General features: G+C 32.6%; 1 protein-coding gene across 5 annotated transcripts in view; it reads right to left on the bottom strand.

Annotated features, from left to right (window-relative positions):
* The window catches only part of LRCH1 (leucine rich repeats and calponin homology domain containing 1), a 231129-nt gene that overhangs the window by 25787 nt on the left and 177659 nt on the right, over positions 1-27683 (bottom strand). For 2 of the 5 annotated variants that reach the window (XM_051987311.1, XM_051987313.1), the window contains exons 10-18: positions 24152-24219; positions 22134-22220; positions 20128-20217; positions 19992-20025; positions 14083-14136; positions 13276-13351; positions 10231-10335; positions 1906-2015; positions 1064-1201 (exon numbers count right to left, since the gene is read on the bottom strand). In XM_051987311.1, coding sequence (XP_051843271.1) covers positions 1064-1201; positions 1906-2015; positions 10231-10335; positions 13276-13351; positions 14083-14136; positions 19992-20025; positions 20128-20217; positions 22134-22220; positions 24152-24219 — 762 coding nt within the window. The remainder of the gene's footprint in view (positions 1-1063; positions 1202-1905; positions 2016-10230; positions 10336-13275; positions 13352-14082; positions 14137-19991; positions 20026-20127; positions 20218-22133; positions 22221-24151; positions 24220-27683) is intronic. The other 3 variants (XM_051987314.1, XM_051987315.1, XM_051987312.1) reach the window with 2 other exon arrangements.

Below are 27683 nucleotides of genomic sequence, written 5' to 3'. Positions count from 1 at the left end.
TCTCTCAAATTAACTTGTATTTACTAATCTGAACAAATGTATTAATGAATACATGCTTTCATTTATCCATTAAATGTAAGTTCTCTGAGGACAGAGACTACTGATTTGGTCTTTGTATTCCTACTGGTTTCTGTGTAAGACCTTTGTCACTCAACATCTGAACTAGTTTGTGCAAAATTTTTACCTCTCCACACCTGAACTATTGTAAACTTCTGGCCTCCTTGTTTCAAGTCTCACCTAATTATATTCCATTTTCCACTCAGTTGCGAAAGTAGTCTTCCTAAAATGCAAGTATGACCATATTCCCCCTTCTGTTCAATAAATTCTGGGAGCTCCCAATTACCTTAAATATCAAACAATTCCTCTGTTTGGCTTTTAAGGTCCTTTATCATCTGGCCCTATTCTATCTTTTCCATTTTTTTACATCATATTCTCTTTCACATACTTTTTAGTTCAATGACATTGGTCTCCTTGCTTGACTTGAACAAGATGTACCATCTCAGTTTTGGGCATTTTCTCTGAATCTGCCTCATACCTGCAATGCTCCTCCCCATCTCTATAATCTGACTTTTCTGGCTTCCTTCAAGTGTCAGATAAAGAGTTTTTTTTTTTTTTGTCCAGGCAATTGGGGTTAAGTGATTTGCCCAGGATCACATAGCTAGTAGAAAGTTTAAGTGTCTGAGAGCAGATTTAAACTCGGGTCCTTCTGACTCCAGGGCTGATACTTTATCCACTGAGCCATCTAGCTTCCTGATAAAGTTCCTTTGGCAAGAAGCTTTTCCCAGTCCTTCTTAATCATGGTGCTTCCCCTTTGAAGTTAATTCCAATTTATCCTATATATATCCTGTTCATACATAGTGACTTTTATGTTTTCTTCCTCATTAGACTGTGAGTTGAGTAGAGATGTTTGCCTTTTTTTGTATACTTTGACTGTCTTGCATGTAAGAAAAACTTAATAAACATTTATAGACTATTGAACAAGGGTAAAAAGTAATAAATTTGCCCATGGCAAATTCTATTAAATAAAAAAAATGAATTTAATCTGGTTAAATTTTATACTTACCACTGCTGGTGAGGGGACATGAATACTTGCTACAGATCGAGGACGGATGTGATTAACTAGGTGACAGAGGACCACACCATCCATCAGAGCTGCTCCTAGGTCTTCATGTAAGCTGACCTTTAGTCTCATCTCAATGCTCTGGTTAGAAAAAACAGAAAATTACCATTAATTACTTGTAAAATTTCATCATTAAAGAGTTTGAAGAGAAAGTACATAGCATCTAGGTAGTCTAAGTGTTTTATACAAAATTATATTCTAAGGAAAAGCATGATGACATCTAGAAAGGTATAAACCATTCAAATAATTGAAAACTGCAAACAATAATCAAATAAATGTAGTTATTTGATTTGCAGTTTTCAATGCAAACAATAATCAAATAACTACATTTCTTACTCAGATTAATTGAAAGGAAAAATTTCTGCAGGATAAAAAAATAATCCTTTGTAGCATATGCAAACTAAAAGAAGTGATAACATATTATATTTTCGTTAATATTTCCTCCAGAATTTGACAATATAAATGGAATGAAGTAATGAAGTAAAGGAGCTAAATAGGTTCTGTTAAGTGGGGTTAGATACCTAGGAAGCTAAAGCCAACCAACAAAAAAGTTGTTAGATTACATGTCAGCTCAGAAATCAGATTTTAAAAATCTCAGACATTTCTTTTTCATTTAAGCATGCAGGACTCTTATTTTGTAAGAGACAGAAATACTTAGATTTGCTTCTCAAATTTTGGAACCAAGAATCATTGACTTGATTTAATCAACCACCAGTTCAAGGCCCTGCTTGCTGAAATGCCTTCTGGATACCCACATCAGAACCTTAAAACAACTCCTCCCATACCTCTCGCAGATGTTCTACAAGTTCTTTCTCTTCTCTCATTTGCTCCATCTTCCTCCTAATCGTAAACTGAGGATCTATGGATTCCAAATTCCTCTGTGGTCTTGAGAACACTGGAACAAAAAAAGAAAACAAATCCTTTTCATAGGGCTTTTTACATATTGCTTTCAATGCGTCTAAATGTACCAAAAAAAAAAAAAAAAACAAAGTTTTTTATTCAGTATCAAAGACACAATTTCCCCATCTTGAAAACTCAGGTTTTCATCTACTATCTTCTCCTTATGGAGTGGAGACTTTTTAAGATAATTGTACAATTTCTTGTTGTTTTACATATACGAACATTCTATATGTTTTGTGAGAATGACCTGAAGTAAGGGCAAAGGATTGGGTCACTGCTGAAACCCATCTTTATCACTTCTCTGGGTTTTTCCCCTCTCTCATTTTTGCATGTTTTTGTCTGCATTTATATTTGATCAACACATTGTTTTAAATAAGAAGACAATGATATTTATTTTATATAGGCTTTAAAAATAAGCATAAACTAATGTTTTCTTTTGCTCAGACTTCTTAAGAATGTTTAGATAACATGTAGTATTTTTTTTACATTTATTGAGAAAGAATTCTGCTTTTTTTTTTAATATTATAAAAGATTCCTCTCCTTCCATTTTGTGAAGAACATACCTGCAGTTTGAAATATAATGTGAGGATTGAAAAGAAATGTCATCTTATAGAAAAATTTTATTAAGGAATGCTTCCTCTATGCTAAGTATCTATGATTTACCCTGTTCTATCATGTCAATTTTAATTCTACTTTAGTATACTAAGAAACAGCTCACTTTCTATGATGACAACTTTCTCCTACCACAGTGTCTCTCCCCTTAATCCCCTTAATTTGAAGCCATCTGTTTCAGTATTCCCACTCTTGCTAGAGAAAGAGAGTCCCTCCTTGCATTTCCAAATCTTGACCATGTGACACATCAGTGAAAAGACTACTGAAACCGGAATTAGAAGATCCAAGTTGTTCCAACATCCACTCAACCCCTGATACTTATTTGTATAAGCGAACCTCAGCCTCTAAACTTTGGTTTCCTAATTGATAGGAAATATATTTGTACAGTCTATCTCATAGGGCTATTGTGAAGACTAACTGAAATAATACATTAAAGTTCTTTTGAAACTATAAAGTACTATTTAAATGTGAATGTTTATTTTAATGATTATTCTCAATAAGCACCATCCCATATAAACAATAATAATGAAGAATGAAGAAATGGGGGGAGAGGAAGAAAAGCAAATGACGCATCTAGGATCCCAAAGATTCTCAGAAATAATCCAAACACTGGTCAAAACTTTCTTTGGAATTCTACAACATTTCTAAATGCATAAATTCTTCTGCTTAAATAAAAAAGCTTAAATTGAAAAGCAGCCTTTTTATTTTTAATGCCAATTTAAGTCAACTTTTTATAATCTCCAATGATTTATAAGTTAACTATTTTAAAAATGTTTAAAGTATTTTGGGAGGTTAATATCAACTAAATTTAAATTTAATTTAGTCACATAAAAGTTAATTCTGGTGCCTAAATTAACTACAACCCTTACAAACCCAGGATCATGGCAAAACCAAGAAGTGCAGGGAAAGATGAAACCATAAAGGGCCAAAGTCAAATAAAAAAATCAATTATTGATCACTATTGATTCAACTATTGATTATTAAAAAGCCCAGAGATGCTATAACCTACAAGAGTAACAAACTAGGGGCAAAGAATAGTAGTGAAAGAAAGGAGAATCTGAAGAAAAGGTAAACTGGTACAAGAAGAGAAGATATTGATGGTCTGGAGGAAACTAATACATGTTTTGAGAAATTCTAGAAGATAAAGGAAAAATAAAAATGCAGCTGAATCCTAAGCAAATTAGAAATATCCTCTTCTCTTGCGTTGTTAACAAAAGTTTTATTGTAATTTCAATAAAGTTACAATATGTAAAATAGTCAGGAAGCCCTTTGGATAGATGGTGTAAAACAAATGTTAAAAAATGTCAAATGAATTGAACTGTCAAATTCTGACCCAATAAGAAACAAAAGATGTTGGCTTAGTAGATACCAAATATTAAATGAGCTGGTTGGCTATATTCCTAGAAGGAATTATTTAACCAAAGAAAGAATCCTCCTTAAAGAAACAAAATACATGTTAAATTAAGCAAAATCACTGAAAAAAAGAAATTTATCCATTTTAAACGGTGTTTAAAAAGCGAGGTATTATTCAACTTGGACACAAGGGGGTGCTGCAACAATAGGATTTAAATGTAAATTCCTCAGCTTTGCTATAGGGTAATATTAGTCAATAGCTTGTATTTTAATATTTCCAAGAGGTTTTTTATTGGAAATTCATACATTACACAAATAGCATCAATAAATTTAAATGAACTCTGTCCTTTTGTATAATCTCAAAAGAAAAATTCAAAATTATTATTCCGTTTCAGTCATATTTAATTTCTCAAGACCTTATTTGAGGTTTTTTTGGACAAAGATTCTAGAGTGGTTTGCCATTTCCTTCTTCAACTCATTTTACAAACAAGGAAACTTAGGCAAACAGGTTAAAGTGACATATCCAGATTACACATACACACTTCAAAGACTCAGGTCTTATTAGGAGAATAAGTAACATTTGAAATTAATGGTGGGGCATTTGAGCTAATTATATTGTTAATAATGACAACAATAACAGACAGTATCTATATCGTGAATACTAATAAGGGCTGGCATTTATGTGCCATTTTAAGATTTGCAAAAAACTTTACATGTTATCTTAAAATCCTTCAAATAATTTTATGAATTAGATTCTATTTTCATTTTATAGATGAGGTAACTGAAGCCTGAAGATATTAAATGAATTTCCCAGGGTAATACAGCATATGTTTGAAATGGGCTTCTGCTTCAGATTTTTGCAACTTCATCTTCAACACTCCTCAAATATTCATAAATTTAGTGACATTATTGAGTAGAATATTAGTCTACTTCATTACTCTGTTATACTTGAGAATAGAGAGTTAGTAGTTTTGAGATTATAATGCTCACTTTTATATCTAGTTTATAATAAACCCTGCATGAAAGGTCTTTAGATAATTATGCTGTAATCTGCACACTTAAATCCCTTTCCTTTTATCATGACATTATAATTCTGTTGATAACCTAAGAATGGCTCTGAACATGCTGCTTAGTATTTTTCTTTCAAATTATATTAAATTTTCTTGAAAGCTTCAGGAAATGAGACTATGTAAACCCTAATCATTGAAAATTTTAAGAACTTCATCAGGTCTCAACATTATTTTTGATTCTTCCTTCTCACACTCTATCCAATCAGCTGCTGAATGTCATCTCACATTTCACCTCATGTCACTCAATAGTAGTGCAGACTATTTGATGAGGACATGGTCAAAGGAATTTGTAATTAACCATGGGCTGAACGATTGTGTTCCAAGGTTCCTTTAGTCTCTGATGTACACTTTTAAAATAGCTATCTTCTGAAGTTCTTCCACCTGCTATCTTGGTATGAGCATTATGTATGTGAATCAAGATTGTGCTATACTTAAGCAAAAAATAATCATTTAAATAAGGAACTTCAAAACTTGCAAGACAGAGAAAAATCATTCCAAGATTGAAAAGTGCTTTATTCTTTATTTCTGAAAATTGAAAAATTCTTTATTCTTGAAAATGATACACAAAACAAAAATTACAGAATTGGGAGAAGTTTAAGCTAAAAAGTTTAGGCTCAGGATGCTCCAAAAGAAAATCGAAGGATAGCTCTTTCCAAAACATAGCTTCTCCTTCAACCCATCTCTTCTTTATCCACTTTCTCCCATAATTTCCCATAGGAAATGATTTTCCATAAATTTCCATAAATTTTCCATAAATTCCATAGATTTTTCCATAAGTTATCCAGCCAGAGTATTAGAAAAATACTTTCTGTGGATTGATGACACATATTTTGGGACAATAAGTTTTAGAAATAACTGAGTTTAAAACAATAATGAAAAAGTGGAATATAATGGAAATTATATTTGGACTCAAATTAGTAGCTGAAGCTGTTGCAGAAAGTAATGATCTGAGCAGATGCATAAAATTCCTAATTTTGAATACTTGAAAATCTCTTAACTGTTCTATTTCTAGTCTTTCTCCTCTCTAATTCACTTTTTGTTTTTGTTTTTGTTTTTGCTGAGGCAATAGGGATAAAGTGATTTGCCCAGAGTCACACAGGTAAAAAATGTTAAGGTTAAATGTCTGAAACCAGATTTGAGCTCAGGGCTTCCTGACTTTAGAGCTGGTGCTCTATCCACTGCTCTGCCTAACTGCCCCTTCCAACTCACTTTTGACTCAGCTGTTAAATTTGTCTTCCTAATTCACAAGTTTGACCAAGCCATCATGCTTTTCAAACATTTTCAGTAGCTATGGAATAAAATATAAATTCCTTATCCTAGAATTTATTTTTTTTCTTCAATATGATCCCAAATAATCATTCCACTCTTATTTCCTACTATTCTTCTTCTCAGAACTTTCTTTTAGGGCCAATTTCATCTCTCTTCCAAGTTCTCGGATTTCATCTACCTTCTCTTGCCTCCATAAATTAGCTCAGAATGATACTTCCTTTCCTGAAGTCCACAACTCTCTAATCCTGTTTTTGAAAGGCCCAGTTCAGGAGGATCTTTCTCCATGAAATTGGTTTTTTGAAACTGGTTTCATCAACTTCAATTTTTTTTTTTTTATAATAGCATCTTAATTATTTTTTTTTTTTTGCTCCAATCACATTCTACTTTGAAGCATCCTTACTGTAAATAGTATCCCCCATTAGGATATCAACCCCTGTAAGACAGGGACCATAGTTTTTCCATATTTATATCTCCAATAACTAGCATAATATCTTTCACAGAGCATTTACTGAATTGAAATTGTTGATTTCAGTTAAAAGTTTTAGAAACAGAAGCATGACTGCAAAGAGGAATTTCCAATTAAATCAAAAAGGGACAAGAGATTACAGAACTGGCAATGCTGGTAAGAATGACAAAGGTGTAGAGAATAAAAATCAAAAACAAGTTTATCTTCATCCTGAGTTGATAATGAGATACCCATTTAGACATGTTTGACTGACAGCTAGCTATTGGTAAGATAGTGGATAAAAAGTAAGATATCAGCATAGATGATTCATCTAGTAAATTGCATGTTGTTTTGTTCTCATTTTGAAGTAAAGCAGATGCACTGAGAATAACTACATTTTCCTAATGCTTAGATCTCCTCAGGGAACAAATGGGTTGGTGGTTTGCTAACTCTATAGTAGACTTACAGTAGAAACCTGTAACACCAGTCCTTGTGCTTGTAAATTCATGAAGTAGCTACTTATCTAAAAGATAACACAAGAAAATGTATTCACATATCACAGGGCAAAATATAGCCCTTGATATGAAAATTGACATAAGATTCATTTGGAAATTGGTCCAAATAGTTGGTAAGGGTGTTCTAGAACACAAAGGAATCCTTTCCCATGAGGCATTTTATAAATGAATGGTAAAATGTCATCTAATAAAACATCACACTTTTGATGTTATTGCATGAATAATTAAAAAATAATCTTTCATTATTACCACTGAGTAACCTAGGATATCCATATATGCTTTAAAATTTTCTTGATTTGTGACTGGAAATCACAAATGAGTTACTGTTGAAGCTTTCTTTTTGGATAAGGATTTTAGACTATTTTTGAGCACAATTCTACTGAAAAAATGAAGGTACAGGACTTTGCACACTATAGGCAATCAATATTTGTTGATTATTTCCACTGAAAACACATTGGCGAGTCTGGATATCTACTTTCTAATCTTGATTCAGCTATCCTGTGACCTTAGGCAAACTCTCTAAACCTCAATTTCCTCCCTTATGAAAAGAATTGATTGTATTATTTTATTTGAAAATTGCTTTCCAACTCTGAAATGCTAAAAATTAGTTTTTATATTATATCACTTTCATATTTCTAATTTCTTATTATTTTAATCAACAATAGATTTGTGAAATAGTTTTTGCTTTCTGAACATCTCAATTTTAAGCTCTCTTTTTTTCTGTTTTTATATTTTATTTTAAAATCTCTTTTATTAATTCATTTTTAAGGATCTTAAATGCATTTTGGAATCATACCACTGTAAGCACAATTAAGCTCTCTTTTAAAGGAGGAAATAAACAAGAAAGTTTCTAGTCAAACCTTTTCAACTGTCCCTATTGAAGAATTTGCATTTGTCAGGTTTTAGTGGATTGACTTCAATTGTGGTTTTATTGTGGAACTGTGGAATTTTAAAATTCCTTTTGAATGGAACCGAACCTTCCCTCTTCTCTTAGAAAAATGAGCTCATTCTTCCACATATGGGATTAATCCAGTTTATTAAACCAAAATCTGGTGAGAAGTTAATAGTTAATGGCTTAAAATTTCCATCTCTTCAAGAGGGCATATCAGATATATATCCTGTTAAAAAGGTGATGTTTTCTTGGAGTTTGCAATGTGATTATATATAATCTCATTCTTCCCTCACTCCCAAATTATAATCTCTTTGTCATTGAACATATCTTTAATCTTTCTTATTTTAATCATCATCTAACTGTAAAAGAAATCAAGGTAGAAATAATATTTGTACACTTATTCCATTGATCTCTTTTCTATTCCTTGCCTCTGGCATTCAGTAGGCAACAAAATAAGAGATGTCCATATAAATTATTAGCTGTCACGTCTATATTTCTGACAAGGGAGAGTTAACTTTATACCAAGTCAATGTCATTATATCATTTCTAGATACTTAGAGTCAAATTATATAGAAAATAAATTTTCTTCATGATTATTGTCCTTTGTATAGATAAACTATACAGAATCATGAAATCCTAGAAATGACTCTAGCATTTGGGTCTTCCAAGGAGGCTAATTAGAAGAAAATTGAATTGATTCCCCAATTAATGGCAGTTTTCAGAGGAAGAAATTTAAGAGGAAGAAAACAGCCATATGAAAAAATGCTTTACAACAGAGAAATGCAAATTAAAACAACTCTGAAGTACTACTTGTAGGCATCATATTAGCTAAGATGACAAAAAAAGGAAACTAGTAAATACTGGAGATGATGTTGGAAAACCCTAATGAGTGCATTAGGTGTTGGTAGTGCATGAGTGTTGGTAGAACTGTGAACTATCTGGAAAGCAATTGAAATTATATGCAAAAAGTTATTAAACTGTCCACACCTTTTGATTCAACAATATTGTTAGTAGGTTTATATTCCAAAGAGATCAAAGAAAGAGGAAAAGGATCCATATGTACACGAATATTTATAGCAGCTCTTTTTGTGGTGACAAAGAAGTAGAAATCAAGAGAATGCTCATCAACTGGGTAATGACTGCACAAGTTATGATAGATTGATGTGATGGAGTTCTGTTGTACTAAAAGATAATGGGTATGGGTTTTAGGAAAACCTGAGCAAAACCATATGGAGTGATATAGAGTGAAGTAAGCAGAACCAGAAGAGCAATTTATATAATAACAGCAACATTGTAAAGATGATCAACTTTGAAAGACTTAGTAAATTCTGGTGAACACAACAGCCAACCACAATTTCAAAGATTTATGATGGAACATACTATCCAGCTCCAGATAGAGTTCATGAACTCTGAATGTGGCCTGAACCATATATTTTTTTGTTTCCTTCTTTTTCTTGCTTCTCAATCTTCCCACTTCCTAAACACAGCTAAAGTGAGATTTGTTTTACATGATTATACATATTTTTAAAAGGTTCTATTTTTCTTGTTTTCTTAGTGGATGGGGAGATGAATTTGAAACTGAAAATAAAATAAAATTTAACGAATAAAAATGTCTTCCTCAGTATCTAACACAGAAGGAACCTAATAAATATTTGCTGAATGAAAAGAAATTGAATTGCCTCAAAAATCTCCTTCTTTATATGTAGCGAAAGCAGAAGTTTAAATGTATTCAAATTTCTTTTAGATCACAAAACCCAATCCTTGCATATTTGAAGATGATTAGAAAAAGATTGGAAGTGAAATTATTCCATGGATTATTTTAGTTTACCAAGATGTCCAGGATTTTTACTTGGTTAAATTGTGTTTCAAATCATGCTACAGAACATTTAACATGCACTTTTTTTTGACTGATCCTTAAAGTACACATTTTCTCGTTCCACAAGCATGCATCTGAATGTTTTGCATTTTTAGCTACTATGAGACCTAAATCAATACTCAGTATGTTCACTGGCATGTTAATGTACAATTGAACAAATATGTACAAAGCCACCTACCATTGTCACTGTCTCCTTCTGATGGAATATTGTAGCTATAGTTGTCCCATGTTTGTGCCTGTGTAAGTTTGTTGAAGGAGATAGGAGGAAGAGTGAGGGATGGGTCTGCAGGAGAGGAGTGAGAGAATTGGTCCACATATAGTTGTACAGGGACCAGGAAAAAAACCAAAGGAGCAGCAGCATTTTATAAATGACATTAGGAATACATGGAAATGAAAAGAATTTAATTTATATGAGATTAATTAAAATATATAATATCGGAGGAGAAAGATGAAAGATGTTGCATGAAATAAAAAGAATGAATAAAAATTGAGTGTTAGTAATTACCATTGACTTTTACATGAAGTTAATATTGTTAACATTACCACAAATATACAATTTTAGAGCAGTTATCTTCATCAAGAGCAAGTTTCAAGAAAGAGTACCCATAGATTATACACAAACAAGCCAGGGGATGCATTTATCAGAAATCCTCCTAAATAACTGATGCTTGCTAAATAGAAAACATGAATCCCACAAAAAACTAGTTATATGTTATAATACCTGTGTAGATTGATTTTTTTAAAAAGCCTATCTACTTTTGGAAGTAATATTAGTATATATGAAAATTCTACAAGATATTATGATTTTTTAAATTTCTTGAAATTTAAGTATTTGTGAGTCAATCATTTGGCAACTACAAAAATAAAAATGTACCTCAATACTAGACATGTGAAAAGCAGATATATTATTTAAAGTCTCAAGGTACTATTCCAAATTCATCAATTCTTGATAATGCTTTAGTCTCTGAGAAACTGTCTTTAAACTTTATGGCCAATCTTCATAAAATAAAATGGTTTAATTAAATAACAAAAATGTACACATAATCCAAAGATGTGTACACCAAATTTTAATTCATGCTTTCTCTAAAATTACATAAATCTTGCCAAAAAAAATAAGAAAACATATAATGTAATTTGAAAAGAGATTTAAAATGCTGAAAAAATTCAATATGTAAGATTCAGTTGTGTCACCAGCACTCCTCAGGATGGTAGTGATATAGATAGCAATTAAATGCCATGGGTTTTCAACAATTCTCATGCTCTCTGAGCTAACTACTTTGCATTCTAGAATATGAAGAGGTTCCAAAATTCAAGGGGAAATCATCATAGCTAAATATTATATTTTAGATAAATAAATTCTTTACTCATGTTTCATTACAAAGAATTTGAAATGAATATAGGCTTAAAATTTTAGGCCTTAATTAAATTCATTGAGAACTTTAAAGAGCACCAAAAATTAAATCATTTAAAAAGCAAATTGCTAATCAGCAAATTAGTTAATGCAGTGGGATAAGACACAAAATAGTTTATTATAAAGGAATGGGTACTATATAATATATCATCCTTCAAATACAGAGGATAACTATCAATTTATCATCAATAGGCAACAATATCTGCACTATTTTTTCAATGATGAGACTAGGTTTTTATTCATCCACTGACACTTTCATATCCACCCTTCCTAATAACTAAAGACATACACCCGCGCAACAGTTGGGACTAAGATGGAGACATGGTCTCTGTCCATGGAAGTAGGCCCACATTTTCAAACCTGTAACCTCAGCTTCAATAGCATGATGCTTTAACCATCTGAATTACTAGATAATCTTTATATACATATATGCACTCATATATGTACACACATACATGCATATACACACATATACAAGTATGTAGAAAAGTGTATATATAAATAAATGATAAATACCTGAGAAACTCTTGGCCCATTTAAGTTTGAAAATAGCTTTGCTTTACAGGGCACATATACAAAGAGTGCAACAATATCACATTTAGCTAAATGCTACCCATCATTCAACCTACCCCAAAAAGAAGGAATTTTTTTTCCAAAATCAAAACAATCACTTTCTGCAAAATAAATTTTCTTTAAAAAATTATATTTGCTCTTTTTCTAAGGGTATGAGAAATTACTATTTTGTTTTCTAAAATGCTGAATATTAAAAGAGGGATTAAGTTTCTGCCAGCTGTTTATTGGGATTTTGTTTGAAACAATAGTAGTGAGCATTTCCAAGGAAATAAAAAATATTAGTGAAATTTTGAGAGACCAAAAGAGGATGTAATATCAGAAATTTACATGAACTGAGGAACTAACATCATTGACTTCCTAAAGACAATTCTACTTTTGTGAATGGATAATTTCTCCTGAATATAGTTGTAATTTATTCATGTAACTTTTTTAGTATTAAATAAAGCGCCAACACATTTGCAGCATTGCCTAATGGAAGCTTCATGCAATAATTTTCTTAAAGACAAAGGAGCCTCACCACATTTTTGTCTGGGCTGCATGGCTGTGTTATAACGAGCTCCCCTTCCAGAAGTCCCAGTAAAAGGACTATTGGAGGGAGTCCAAAATAAATCTTTGTCACGCAGAGTTATATAATGAGGAAGCTAGTCATGGTGTAAATATAACTATGGCACCATTACATTTTAATTTGGTGCATGGCTTATAAATATTTACCGACAATTAATTTACTGTGATGTCCCAAACCACCCAAATAATCCCTAAATATTTAGCATGCATCAAATATGTAAATGTAGGGGAATGATTCAATTAAAGACTTTATCCTATCTGCCTACCCCTTTAATTTCAACTTCAAGTTAACTTGGAGTTTTCCAGAGAAGAGGAAAGCAATAGGTTCCCATCATTTTAGATTATTTCTGGTGGGCAACTTCTTATAGTAAATATCCTTGCAGGTGATTTCTTCCCGAGTCTCTTGCTGCTCATGTTTTCTGTGTCATTTAAAGGTAGATAGAAACTAAACATATGTTGATTCACTAGAAATACAGTGATCTAAAATATGAAATCCCAAATCTTATCAGGATATAAAACCAAGACTATGTACTTCTGTCACTATTTTAATCATTTTTAATGATCAGGTTTTAAATCCTGAAGGGAAACAATTGTGTTTTTTCCATGTATGTGTGAGAATTAATTCAGTTTGTGCTTCATGGGGAAATTCTTTTTCCCCCTTCTATTTTAACTTACCTGATCGAGGTTTCAGGCCAAATGGAGCTGGACTGTTTGCAGTAGGGGAGATGGCAGGGGAGTCCTCTTTAATTTGCTGTTACAAGGAAGATGAAATTCAAAAAAGTGAACCAAAACAAAGCATACTGATTGACACAATTATGTAGCATTATTGTGTCTTAGCTGGCTTTTGTATTCTGACAAGGAGTAATACTGATAGATGAACATCTGCAGTATAAAAATTTACATCTCTATATTAAGAAATAAAATCTTCCTTTAGCATTAATTTGGTTCTTGTTGTAAATAGTATGAAAACCATTTCAAAATAGATGATGCATTAAGGCCAGTTGAAATGAGGACTCTCTTTCTTATATCCAACACATATACACACAGATTTAGCACACCTCTGATAAAAGATTTCATAACACAATAGGTTTAGGAAAAGAGAGATGAAACTGAATAGATGCACTGTCTACAGGGAACAACACATTGAATCATTTATGGATAACAAGAATTTTGAAATGTCACCTGCACACTACTTTCATTTTGTTTAATAGACTGTCTACAAATAAAATACTCTATGAAATGTTTCTATGATTGTTTCTAAGAATAGAAATTTTATTTCATGTTTAAAAATTAAACTTTAATCATCAAAGGGGCTGGTGAAATGTGTGGTAGCAGATGAAATTGAGAGGGACTCCCCTGAGAACCTACTACACTAAATTCATTCATTAATCACTACAGACGTGCATGATGTTTTCTATAAGAGATGTGCCAATTCAGAACACAGCAATCTACTTATTCTTTCTTTGCCTCTAGGCAACTTACCTCATTTTGAGAACACCGGATCCCCATACTTCCTAAAGCCAGATCATTTTGCACCTGAAAGGAAAACAAAAACAAAACATTTGGTAGACTAAGCTGAGTATATTGCTCACTTTATAATTACATGAAACTCATAATATATAATAACACATGCATATGGTCACACAAGCGGGAATAGGCCTACTGCCTCACAATAGAGCAGATATATATTTAAAAATTATAATACAAACATGAGTTATCCAGAACTGAGGAGGAACTTAGAGATTCACTGCCAAGAACAAGGAAGTGAGAGGGAGAAAAAAAATGGAAGTCACATTCGTCAGATCCATAACAGATCCAAATATATGAAACCACAGGCACTTATATTTTAATTTATAGGGCATCCTAATAAATTTGGCCATCTTATTTAGGAAACCACAGCTTATTATTGTCAGCTGAATCTAAGTGGGGAAGTTTCCTATGGAGAGGCATATTGAGAGCATAGGGAAGTGACATTTAATATTCAGAGAGCAATGGGAAAGACCAAAAAAATCAAGATCAAAGAATTAGATTCTTCCAGCTGATCCTCCTCTACTGGTTAATGCTCTCTCCACTCAGAATATCTTGTAGCTACTGTGTGCTTACGTCTGTATTCCCCCACTAGAATGCAAACTTCTTGAGCCCAGCAATCATTTTTTCTTTTATTTTCCAATTTCTAGCATATATGAAAGCCTTATATATAGAAAGAAAGCTTGCTGGATTCAAGTGAAATGGATAACATCTACTGAGAACAGTCCCTCATTTTATAGATGAAGAAAATAAGATTCTGAGAAGTCGGGGGGCTGGGAACATGGCGGTGTCCTTGACAGTAATAAGAAATTTAGAGGGGTGAGAATGGTAGAATGGGAGGATAAGGACGTCAGTTTTGGACACGAGTTGAGGTGGGTCCTAAGGGACACTCAGTTTGAGGTGTCTACTGGACAGATTAGAGACTATAGGTCAGGAGAGAGAGGTTTGAGTTGGATAAGTAGATCTGGGAATCATCAGCATCCATGGAAGCCAGTAAGATCCACAAGGGAAATAGTATAGAGGAAGAAGAAAAGAGGGTCAAGGATAGAACCTTGGGAGCCACTATTAGTGGTCATGACCTGGATGAAGGTCAAGCAAAAAAGGCTGAGGAGTAACAGTACGTCAGAGGAGAAACTGGAGAGATCAATGTCGTGAGATCTTAGAGAGAAGAGAATATCAAAGAAAAAAAAATGGTGACTGACAAGGGCCAAATGCTTCAGACAAATAAAGAAGGATGAAGATTGAGAAAAGGCCATTAGATTTGTCAATTAAAAGATATAATTAAGCCTCTTAAAATATTCTATAACCTCTAAAAAAATCTCAACAACTTAATATTAGCACATTTCTTCTTATGTAAGGCACCAAAGCATTGTGAGGTCTAGCTATTTTTCTTTAATCAATGGATGAAGGTTTCCATCTGAAAGTGTTTTAGTCAGACATAAAACTTCTAGGAGAAAATTAATCTTGAAAATAAACTGTCACTGCCTTGTCATTTCATAACAGAACAGTTATTTTTCAAACTGCTGACATATATTTCTGGCCCAAGATATGGTCCACCCTCTAAGTAACTCCTTTCTTTAGTTCCTTTTCTGTATTTTCATTCTGTAAACCATGAGATTAGATCAGTGAGATCATATAGTAAGTATGAAACGGAGCATATTCAATTCCAAATACAACGAAATGTTTTCCCACAACAGTAAGTAATATGATCACAGTCAAGATCAGGTATCATAAGGGAACACAATAGTTCTGCTTATTCTATTTCTTTTTCTAAAATGGGATTATTTAAATAATTTATTTCCTCTTCTGTAAACCTAGGCAATCTATATTTTTGTAGATATTACTCCATTTCATTTAGATTGTCAAATTTATTGGCATAATAGTTGGGCAAAATAATTCCTAATTACTGCAACACAATAGTTCTGATTACAAATTAGTCACTCCATAATGGTACCCTGGCCTCCCTCACCCAATCACATTTTTTTCCCACAATATTCTATCTAAGAATACTGTACTTCAGGTCCTGCTGTTTTCCTTTCTGGTCTCCACAAACTCCATGTTAATTTTTATGTCTGCATTTCTTTTTATGCTCTGCCCCAAAATGCCTTTCTCTTCTAAAATCTAGCTATCCCTCAAGGTCCAATTTAATTTCTATTTCTCCTTGTAGAGCCTTTCCATAACAACTCCAATTCATCTCTACTTTTCTATTAATTTATAAGATTAACAAGCATGAAGATTTTAATATCCAAAGAAAAACAGAATTTTATAACAGTAGATCTAATTCATATGAATGTACAACTTGATTTTTTTCTTTAGAAAAAGTATATATATATATATATGAAAGAGAAATTCCATTTAAAATAAAGATAGGCAATATAAAATATTTGGGAGTCTACCTATCAAGATAAATCCAGGAATAAATTAACATAATTACAAAACAATTTTTTACACAAATAAAATCAGATCTAAATAACTGAAAAAATATAAATTGCTTAAAGGCAGGCCAAATTAATACAATAAAATTACAATTCTATCTAAATTATTTATTTATTCAGTGCCACATTCATAAAATTGCAAAAAATTATTTTATAAAGCTAGAAAAAACTAATGAAATTGATCCAAAAAAGCAAAAGGTCAAAAATAACAAGAAAAGTAATGAAAAAAATGCAAAGGAAAGGGGCCTAGTTGTACCAGATCTAAATCTATACTATAAATCTGAAATCATCAAAATTAGTGGATATTGGCTAAGAAATAGAGTGGTAGATCAGTAGAGTAAGTTACATATACAAAATACAATAGTCAAAGACTATAATAATCTATTTTTTGATAAATCCAAAGATTCTAGCTTTTGGGATAAACATTTACTACTTGACGAAAACTTCTGGGAAAACTGGAAAATAGTTTGGCAGAAACTAGGCATTGACCAACGTCTTACAATCCTACACCAAGATAAGATCAAAATAAATACATGATTTAGACATAAAAGTCAATACTATAAGCAAATTAAGAAAGCAAGGAATAGTTTGCATTTCAGATCTGTGGAGAAAGGATTTATTTATGACCAAACAGGAGATAAAGAACATTAAGAAATGCAAGATGAAAAACTTTGATTACATTAAATTAAAAAAAAAAAAATTTGCACAAAGTCAATGCAACCAAAGTTAGAAGGGAAGAAGAAAGCTGGGAAACAATTTTTATATCCAGTGTTTCTGCTAAAAGGCACATTTCTAATATATGTAGAGAACTGAGTCAAATTTATTAAGAATACAAATCATTCTCCAATTAATAAATAGTCAAAAGATAAGAATGGGAAATTTAGCCTGGTCTGGAGTTCAAGTAGTTAATGAATGCCTCCTACTTTGCCAAATGGAGAGGGGATCTAAGAAGTATGAGGCAAGGCAGGGCCCCTGTCCTTGAAGAGGAAGTTGGCTGTCTGGTTTGGGAGATGAAGCCTGTATACCACAAAGAATTAAAGAATGAAAGCAACATAATATGTAATCAAGGGCCATATTATGTGATTTGAGCACTCCAGGAATTTAAGAAAGGGAGAAAAAAACAAAAAGAAAAACAATCTTCTGTGAAACATTTTTAAAATGAACAGAAGAAAGCATGACAAAGTTTAGAGGAGAACCCAAACAAGGAATCATTGCTACCATTATGCTAATTTAATATATGTGTCTTTTTTTAATGTATTTACTAGTTTTTGATATTTACTTGTATAAAACTTGGATTTCCATTTTTCTCTCTCACTCCCTTTGATGTTTCCCAAAACAGCTATTAATCTGATATAAGTCATATGTATACAATCACATTAAACATTTCATATTAGTCATGGTGTGAAAGAAGACAAAAGTCCAAGATAAAGAGAAAATAAAAAGAAAAAGGTGAGAAGAAATTAGTTTTCAATTGGATAACCCAGAGTTGATTTCAGAAATTTAATTCATTCTCAATAGAAGAAAACTATATCCCCAAAAGAGGAAAGTATTATGAAACAGAGCTTTAAATATATGTGAAACATTTTTCAGACAACCAAAAAATCTTAATAATCAAATAAGTGGCATTTCATAGGCACTAGGATGAACAGAGCTCTGGTTAAATCACTATAACAACACTTGGAAAATTCACGTGTCCGTATGTATCCATCCCTATCATTTGGGCCTTTAAAAGGAGGCAGGGTGGGTATTATTCCATTTTATAGATAAGGAAACAGTAACTAAGAAGCTAAGTAATTTTCCAAGGTTATTATTTTGGCAAATGAAAATCAAGACTAGAACCCAGTCAGGCCTTTAGGAGAAAATATTCAGAAGAATCAGATAAAAGAAAACAGCAAGGTTTCATAGTAACAAAGATGGCTCTAGGCCTGAACAGGAAAATGGGTAAAGTCTATCTCTGTTACTCCACATTTTCCTTTTGGTGACTTTTTCCCTCTTGGGACACACACCTGTATCTTCTCCTCAAACAACTCACACTCTCTACAAAAATTTGCTTTTAGAAGAAAAAAATATATAAGCCATCCATAATCACTTTTATTTGTAAAATGCTTGAAGGATTGCAAAGGGATTTCCTCACAACAACCTTCTGAGCTATGTGGTATAAATATCATTATCCTAAATGTATAGATGAGGAAATAGCAACTGAGAAATAAAGTGATTTTGTCTTTGATCAGCCAGCTAATGAGGTGGGATTTGGCCCCAGGCAGCAAGACTTCAACTCTCACACAGTAACCAGCCCCAATGCATCCGTAACTTTTTAATAATATCAGTTACTGATAGGAATTAAATATTATCTCTAGGAGAGGTATATATATATATATATATGTATATATATTAACCAGGGATAAAGCTAAGGAGTTAAAAAAAATTAGAATTCTAACTGGAAATGTATACATCATCAAGTTTGAGAGGCAAAGGTCTTGTTACTATTCTGTTTTGGGCTAGAAAGTAGGGAGTATGGGTGCATCTCAGAGCTGCTGAAACATATGTAGTCATCTGCCCTGCCTATATAAAAATGGTATTAAGTAAACAGTGAAAGTTTATTTTTCAATATCAGAATAAAACCCAATAAACTCAGGCAGATCTGTGTGAGAGACTCTCTGCAGGGACTGGCTACTACTACTACCACAACCTAACAAGAGAGGGTTTAATAGGGGATTCCTTCAAACCACAACTTTGTTATTTCTTCTAAGTTTCCTTAGTTATCTAGTTAGAGTGCAAAACAGTTTTACCATAAAGCTGAGAGGGGCTCAAGGGGAAAAAATGCATAAAAACAAGTAAATTACAGGTTGAGAGTGTTCATTATTACATCTAGCTACTCATTTGTCAGGCATCTAATATGGTGGGGTTATTCTGTTAAATTCTCAAGTAACCAATTCAAACTAGTAACTGTAATCATTGAGCTTCTTGGTCTTTCTTTGCTGATCAAATATATGTAATTTGGGATGAAGATTTTAGCCTCAGGCAATCTTAGTGCTGGCTGAGATTTATATTGATGTTAACATTCTTTCATCCTAACCCCTCTCTACTTCACAGGGTAGCCTTGGCTTCTCTTGGATAAAAACAAAAAACAAAGACAAAAAATTCATTTTCTGCAACATCCTCTTTTATGTCTATCTTGCTTGTGATTACTTCTTTTGCACCAAGCTCAAATGATGGACAAACAGGTCACTTTGAAGATAGGTATCTTATTTTTAGTGACAAGTGGGGCTAACTTGCTGACTTAGAATAGGTCAGGTCACAAATTTTATCCACTTAATATTTCAGTTGTCAACATTTCTCAAAATAAAATGCTTTCTTTCTCTCTCTCTCTCTCTTTCTCACACACACACACACACACACACACACACACACACAATTTGTTTTGCTTACCTGACAATCAGATGATTCTGGCTGTATTTGACCACTGTGAGGAAAAGAGAAAAAAAATACGAAGCATTGAAAAGTCAAGAATAAAACCTTCAGTTTGAAAAATAAAAATATGGATTAACAAAAAATTTAAACATACTTCAATGCAGAATCCTGTAATTCTAAGGCTGTTGCTGAGTCCAAGGGATAGAGGTTCATGATACTTCTCTCTCTAATATCTGTACTTAATCTGTAAAATTTGAAACAAAAGAAGGAACAGTTCTGTCATTTCTCTGAGTTTTTTTTAACTCACTGAATTCAATAAGCTTTGTTGTTTTGTTAAAAAATACAAATATCTAAGAAATGAATATTCAAATACTTGGTTCTTGAAGAAATTTTAGTTAAAACTCATTATCAAAAGCAAAGAAATGAATATTCAAATACTTGGTTTCCTTAAGAAATATTAGCTTAAAACTCTATTTTTAAAAAAGAGGAAAATTTTGTTTAAATCAATGAAAGATCATTTTAATAAATTCTTTCTTCTAGGACATAGCTTGGCAACCAAAGAGTCATTGGAAGGAACTTTAATAAGGTGTTTATATTTAATTAAAACTGTTAATACTGTGAAAAGATAAATCCTTTTGAAATAACAGATATGCTGAAACAATTATATCCTACATGTCAGAAATCTTTTCACCAACTTCTAATGTGCATTTTACCACTGCTGATAGGTGGTGCACTGAAATGCTGGGCTTGTCACCAGGAAGACCTGAGTTCAAATTCAACCTCAAGACACTAACTAGCTTGTGTGATCTTGGGCAATTCACTTAACCCTGTTTGCTTCAGTTTCCTCATCTGTAAAATGAGTTGGAGAAGAAATTAGCAAAACATCTCAGTCTTTTTGCTAAAGAAAACCCTAAATGGGGTCATAAAGAATCAATGATGCTAATGCGATACAACTTTCTTATTCTTCTGTAGCAGTTTCTAATGAAATCATAAAGACTGCACATTAAAATACAACCTTGTACTTTGTTTGCTTTCTGAACCATATCACTTACTGATATAAGTACCATGGAAGTATTTGGGTCTTTATAGTAAGAAGTGTCAACAAGATTTTCTCCCCATTTTTTAAAACAGAAATTTAGTATAAAATGTCATAGGTAATTTTATTTTTAAAAATTATTAAATATATCAAAATTTTAAGACCTTCTGTTATATAAAAGATAAATACAACTAGAAAATTAACATGAGCCAACTCAAAGCCATTTAAAGTTGGGGGAAAGTTCATATTGAAATTAACTTGTGGAAAATGCTACCTGAATAACTAATAGATCTAGGAAAATGAACGAATACAAATATAAATATTACAACCTATCAAATCTGAATAAGAAATACAAAATTTAACTTGATGTTCTTGTATTAAAATATATTTGAATATAAACCTCTGACATTTTTTATTCTATCAGAAATTAATCTTTAAAAACAATATATATATATACATACATATATATATATATTTAAATTTGGCTCTATAATATACAAAAAAGAAAATAGTAATATTAAAAAGTACCAGATTTAATGGTCAGCTTTGGAGGAGTTATAAAGAGAAAGGAAAAATAATGTATGGTTGTTGGAATTGTGAGTTGGTATAATCATTCTAGAAAGCATTTTGGAAATATGAAAATAAAATAACTAAAACATCCATATTCTTTAACTCAGAGATTCTATTGATAGATATATACTTCAAGGAGGGAGATTTTATTTTAAAGGTCCATTAACACCAAAATACTACATTTTTTTGTGGTTCAAAAAGAATCAGAAATCAAATTTGTGAGAAAATCAAGCTAGGGAGTCAAATTATTGGAGTTATACTTCATTAAGGTAATGGGATTGTAATGCCCAGAAGAGAATGGAAAGAGGAAAGAACCTGAAATAGATTTCTATGAGTAAGGAGAAAATAATTTGCTTATATTTCTTTTTATGTTCTTCACAAAGGTAAGTAGTGCATCATTTGTAAATGTTCAAAGTAGTGACCTTTTCTCAGGAAACACCTGGGAAACTGAGTCCCCATTTGCTTTGAAAACTCAAAAAAATCAATAATTTATGTAAAATATTAAAATGATTACTTGTGCATGAAACCTTAGGATCAAGGTAAAGCAAGCATACCTGTTGGGATCCTGTAACAAATCTACTGCTTCTCTGAGTTGATCTATCATTGCTATATCCACATCTTGGTTATCTGATAAATTTGCCCTGTCATAGAAAGCCAAGAAAGAACATCATCATCATCTCCATTACCACTGTACCAGGGCTCTAGGAATAAGACATCTCTCTATATATAATATATCGCCTCAACTTTTGTCTGCCAAAATCTTACCTGGCCTTCAAGGGATAACAGTAGGGTTTTAGACCTTTTATTTCATTGGGTAAAGTTAATTCTTAGGTGAGGAAATTTCCTCTACTAATACAGGTAAGTACTTCTACAACTTATGGTCCTAGGGATTTGTCCACAGACTTCTGGCTGTAAATCACATCACTATCCACTATGCCAAAGTGCTTCTAGCCTTCAATACCCTTCTCAACTCCACCTTTTCTTCTGAAAGCCTTCCCCATGCTTAAGGAATGACTTTTCTTTGAAACCATCACAGTAGTTCAGTTATACAGTTTATGTATAACTATATTTATTCTATATTAGAGATATCTGCATGTATTTTAATCTTCCTTACTAGACAGAAGCTAAGTTCATTGAGGACTTTGTATACAGTAGGTGATAATATAACAATTAATGTTAATAAAGGCCTGTTGAATGTTGAAGGTTTTGGATATATACTTAGCTCTAAATATTACTGGATCTAAGATAGCTAATTATAGTTAATTAACTTTTATTCCAAATTCAATTCTTGTTTTAAAGAAGAAATGATAATACCATTTTTAAAAAAGTCATACATATTGAACTGTGAATTAGGAAACCTAGGTTCAAGTCATATCTGTGCTGCTAATTAACTATGTGAACTCAGATCACAAAATTCCTCTACATCTCAGTTATTTTTTTTTAAATCAAGAAAACTAATGTCTTAAAGAGATAAGTGGCTCAAGATATTGCACACTGGATCTGGATTCAGGAAGATCTGACCCTAACCTCAAATGTTTATTAATTGTGTGATTCCGTGCAAGTCACTTAGCTTCTGTCTGACTCTTCTCCTTTGTAAAATGGAAGTAATATTATTATCTGCCTTCTGAGGTTATTTTTAGGATAAAATGACACAAAAATTGTAAAATGCTTTGTAAGCCTTAACAAGCTACATAAAATGTACTTATTTACTATTATTGTTATTCCTCCCAGTGTTAATAATCTTAGGATTTTAAAATCAGGGTGAATATCTTTCATATAAACATGAATACTGAAAAGCTTAGCACATGTGTTAGTGACCGCAAAAAAACTCTTCTACTCTCTTGACCAAAAGATGAATGATATAAAGGTGAAAATCTCCTTTTACCCTGAAATTTAATTTGTCAATGTCACTCTGCAGGAAGAACTTTTAAATAATTTTCTGAAACATATTGTGAAATACTTCCTTTGGGAGAAGAAGAAATATGATAAGTGGTCATATACAACATAACATGTATAAAGATAGGCCATTTTAGGGAAAAATACATGTGAACTCAGACTCCATTTTTAGATCTACTGGTAAAAGGATCTGTTAATATCTTCTCTTTCTGTCCTTCCAGTTAAACTTAGAAAAGGATAAAAGATATAATTGCTATTTTTACAAAAACAAAATAAAACAAAACCCAGTTTTTAAAATGTCCACATCAAGGGCTCTTGCCAAAGACTTATGGATTACCATAGGGAAATGACAAAATATAAAGAAACCTGGAACTGGAAATCTAGAAATCATCCTGAATCCATTATCTTCTGGTACAATCTGACATAACCATAGAAGTTATGGTAAAGGGAGTAGTTTGGTAACCTAACACATTATTCTTAACTGCGTAATACTACGATAAGAAGTATCGGAAATGGATATATTCTGCATTTTTGTCACTGTGCATAGATTAAAATAAAAGAAGTATCCAAAGGAAAACTGGCTAAAATATTACCATTGCATGTTAACTACCATTCTACCTGAAAAAGGAGGAATGAAAATGGATGTAACTTTCACTTAACATAAATCAGCACTCACATTCCTTCTGTTTGCCAGTGTGTGTCCTCTTCTATCCGTAATAACTCATCACAGTCACTCGTTCTGCCCTGTGAACAAGCAACATACAGGTCCTCTGAGAACAGGGCTTTGTTATTCAATAGCCAGACCCTGTGCCAAAACGGCGTCATCTATCAGCTTGCAGTCAGTAATTACAGTAGTTAAAAATCGGGGCTTTTATCTCTCACTATTCTCTCCATACCCCCTGATGGTGATCAGATCCTTTTAATGGGCTTGCCAGATCCTAGGGTGGTCCTTCACCTCCGCCAGACGGAGGCAAGAAGGATGGCTAAATGGGGGAGGAAAGAATACACGTACTTGCCAATAGGAAAACGCCACAAATTCCATCTAATATTTTAAATGTGTCCAACAAGCGGGATGGACTGAAAAGCTCTTCCCCCAGAGAGATTATGCCTTGCTAGTTAATTTGGAAAGGTGTGTCTCACATTTGTCCTTCCATTTGGTAAACCATGTGTTTCCTTCCACTTTCATCTCTTGACACAGAGAAATGCTGCTTTAACTCAATTGACAGCTAGAACGGAAGCCACCCCTGAATGGGTGTATGTTTCCCCTGGTGAGGAAGGAACAGAAGACAAAAGGATTGCTTTCTGTGTCCTGGTTTCGGCACATCATTAACTAGGCTCAAGAGTACCAGCCAATCCTGCCAGATGTACCAGTAAGGAGCGTGCTAGCCTTTTTCCTGGGAAGGTGGCTGATTGCCCAAAGCTGGCCCCAAGCTGGAAAAGAACTCAGCCTTTTTTGTTTAACTTTTTACTTACTGAACAAAGTAGACTTTATTGGTTTTCTCCCATGGTAAACTCAATGAACCTTCAAAAAAAACAAACTACCAATTTCCACATTGCATTCTGCATGTCTGGCAAAAATAATGGAGGAGGGTTCTGTGCTCAGTGTTGGCTTTCAATTATAGTAGCTATAGAAAGCTACCTTCTTGTTTTCATTTGCAAGCCCAAATGATTATATGATTGTCACTTGTGTACAGCATTTATCCTTTCCAGACAAAAAGAGAAGGGGGGGAAAGGTTGTCTGGTTTTCTCCAAAGTCACATCTTGTTATGATTACCAAGGTACACGCTTTCAAAATGATTCTAGAAAAGAATAGTTTTTCCCCCACTATTTGATCACATTTAAAAATGAACAAGATTATTAGTAATAATTCACATTTATGTAGTACATTGTGGTTTTCAAAGAACTTTCCTCAGAACAACTCTCTGAACATTAATATCTCTATTTTTCAGATGAGCAAACTAACTCAGAGAGTTCAAATGATCTTCCCCCATCACAAGCCAGAAATTGATGGGGCTGAAAAATAAATCGCCAGGTAATTCTTAAGTCTACAGCGCTTTCCAAATAATAGTTCATGATTATAAAGTCCTTTACAATTTCCCAAATGCTTCCAAAAAGGTAAACAACATGGCAGTTTTTAGCTGTTAAAACAGTGTACCATAAACTCTTAATACTGTTAAGTATATGTCCCCCAACCAGGGCCAAAGTGGTTTCCTGTTTGCCTTGAAATCTAGAGTTGTGAGTTTAACCCATTTGGTTTTATTTCTCTATCCTTCTTTTTAACAAAGCACAGGCATTAGTCATAGGAAATATTTGATAAGTACTTGCTAACTTAAATCAATTTCTATATATTAGTTTGTTTCTGAGTTTGTAGCACAATTTTGTGACTGGTTACCAGCTTTTTTTAGACTTTTGTGTATTCATATTTATTTTCTTTTAGACCCCTAAATCAGAAGAAACTTGTTCTAAATTTTCATTTTTAAAATTTTATTACTGGATTTTGTTAATTTATTTTCTTTGAATTTGGACATGTTATGATCACTTTTAATATATAGTATCCTTCTTATTTAAGACTCACAACTAATTCATGTAATCAGAGTGACCTCTCCATACATCTTGGAGACAGACTTATTTTCTGTAAGTCATAATAATAGAAAGTCAGACTACTACTAATTCTTTTGAACCACTCGACTGGAAAGCACTATTTAAATAATCAGGATCTTTTCACTAAGAAACTTTATATCATAAGGAAGAAGAAAAACAGACCAGCAAACTAGTGCTTTCTGCCATACAGAAACAATGGAAAACCTCTCCTATCAGTGGCACAGATGAAAATTAGCAAATAAACCAGAAAAGACCTCTGAATAGCCAAAATAGATAGCATAGACTTCATTAACTGAAGAATAGACATTTAACTCTTTTCACCTCAGCTAGCAGGAGAATAAAATATCATAAAGGATTAAGAGCTAAAGCAGCAAGAAGAGATGGATGTTAACAAGCAAATAAACAGAAAAATTATAAAAAGCTGACACAAGAACTCAAAACACACTGCAAATATAACATTTGTGATACTATGCCAGTGGAATAAAAACTGAAAGCACCATCCTTGGTAGATCAAGCACCAATTAGTCTGGAGTAGAAAATGTTGATTTTTCTACCTCTTCTAATCACTATTTTTGGGACAAAAATTACGTATCAAATTAGCCCCATCATAAATATTTTACTTATCTAATTGCAATCTAATCTAATTGCAAATAGCTCTATGAAAAATTTTTCATTGATCTTACCAAATGAGACCTTAAAAGTCCTACTCTTTGAAAGTTTGTATATGTATTTAATGCCTAGTATAGGCATTAAATGAAGTATATCTTACAAAAATGAAAGGACTTCAATATAAAAACAAAAAAAAGAAAAATAATCAGAAGAGTCTGAGAAGAATCCTGTGAAGTCCTCAGGGAAGAAGGAATTAAATTGTACTCTCTGAACAGAAAGCAGCTTTTAGCAAATTAAAGGAATAATGCCTGGAAAACATTCATTCCATCAGGAAGAGATCACGTGAAATCTAGGAATGTGAGCTAGGAATGTGTATGGAACATTTGGATAACAGTCAATGGAGGAAGTAAATCTCAAGCATTAGAAGAGGCATAGTGCCCAGAATGAGAGAGTGGACAGTTGTACTGTCTTTTGCCCTGGTCAGACTGTATTTAGAGAACTGTGTGCAGTTTTGGATACCACATTTGAAGAAATTAAAGAGATGCAGGTGATGACAGCCAGGATAATGAAGGACTTCAAGACCATGAAAAACAAAGATTACTTGAAAGAAATGAAGATGTTTAGCATAGAGAAGAAAAAATATAATTGGGGTATAAAGCAAGAATAGAAGAAACACGGGGTAGAAGCAGATTTAAGATGACCTAAAAAACATTCCCCAACAATTAGAATTATCCAAAGATAGTATGAGGGAGCTTAAGATATAAAAGGCTCTCTCCTCCCCAGAGGTCTTCAAGCATTGTTAGTTGTATGACCACTTGAAAGGTATTATGTAAATGGTATTTTTTTTTGTTCAGGCATAAATTGGATTAGATGGCTTCCAATTCAGATTTTTAATGAAATATATTCCTCAAAGGAATAACCCCCTTGTCTGATCCATGGAGAAAAGGGGCATATCTTGCAATCAAATTAATAGAAGTTACCAGGAAGATCAAGTGACT

Source organism: Antechinus flavipes, chromosome 3 (genome assembly GCF_016432865.1).
Source record: "Antechinus flavipes isolate AdamAnt ecotype Samford, QLD, Australia chromosome 3, AdamAnt_v2, whole genome shotgun sequence".
NCBI classification, from domain to species: domain Eukaryota; kingdom Metazoa; phylum Chordata; class Mammalia; order Dasyuromorphia; family Dasyuridae; genus Antechinus; species Antechinus flavipes.
Note: the sequence above shows the minus strand (reverse complement) of the source record. Positions and strands in the feature narration are given on the sequence as shown.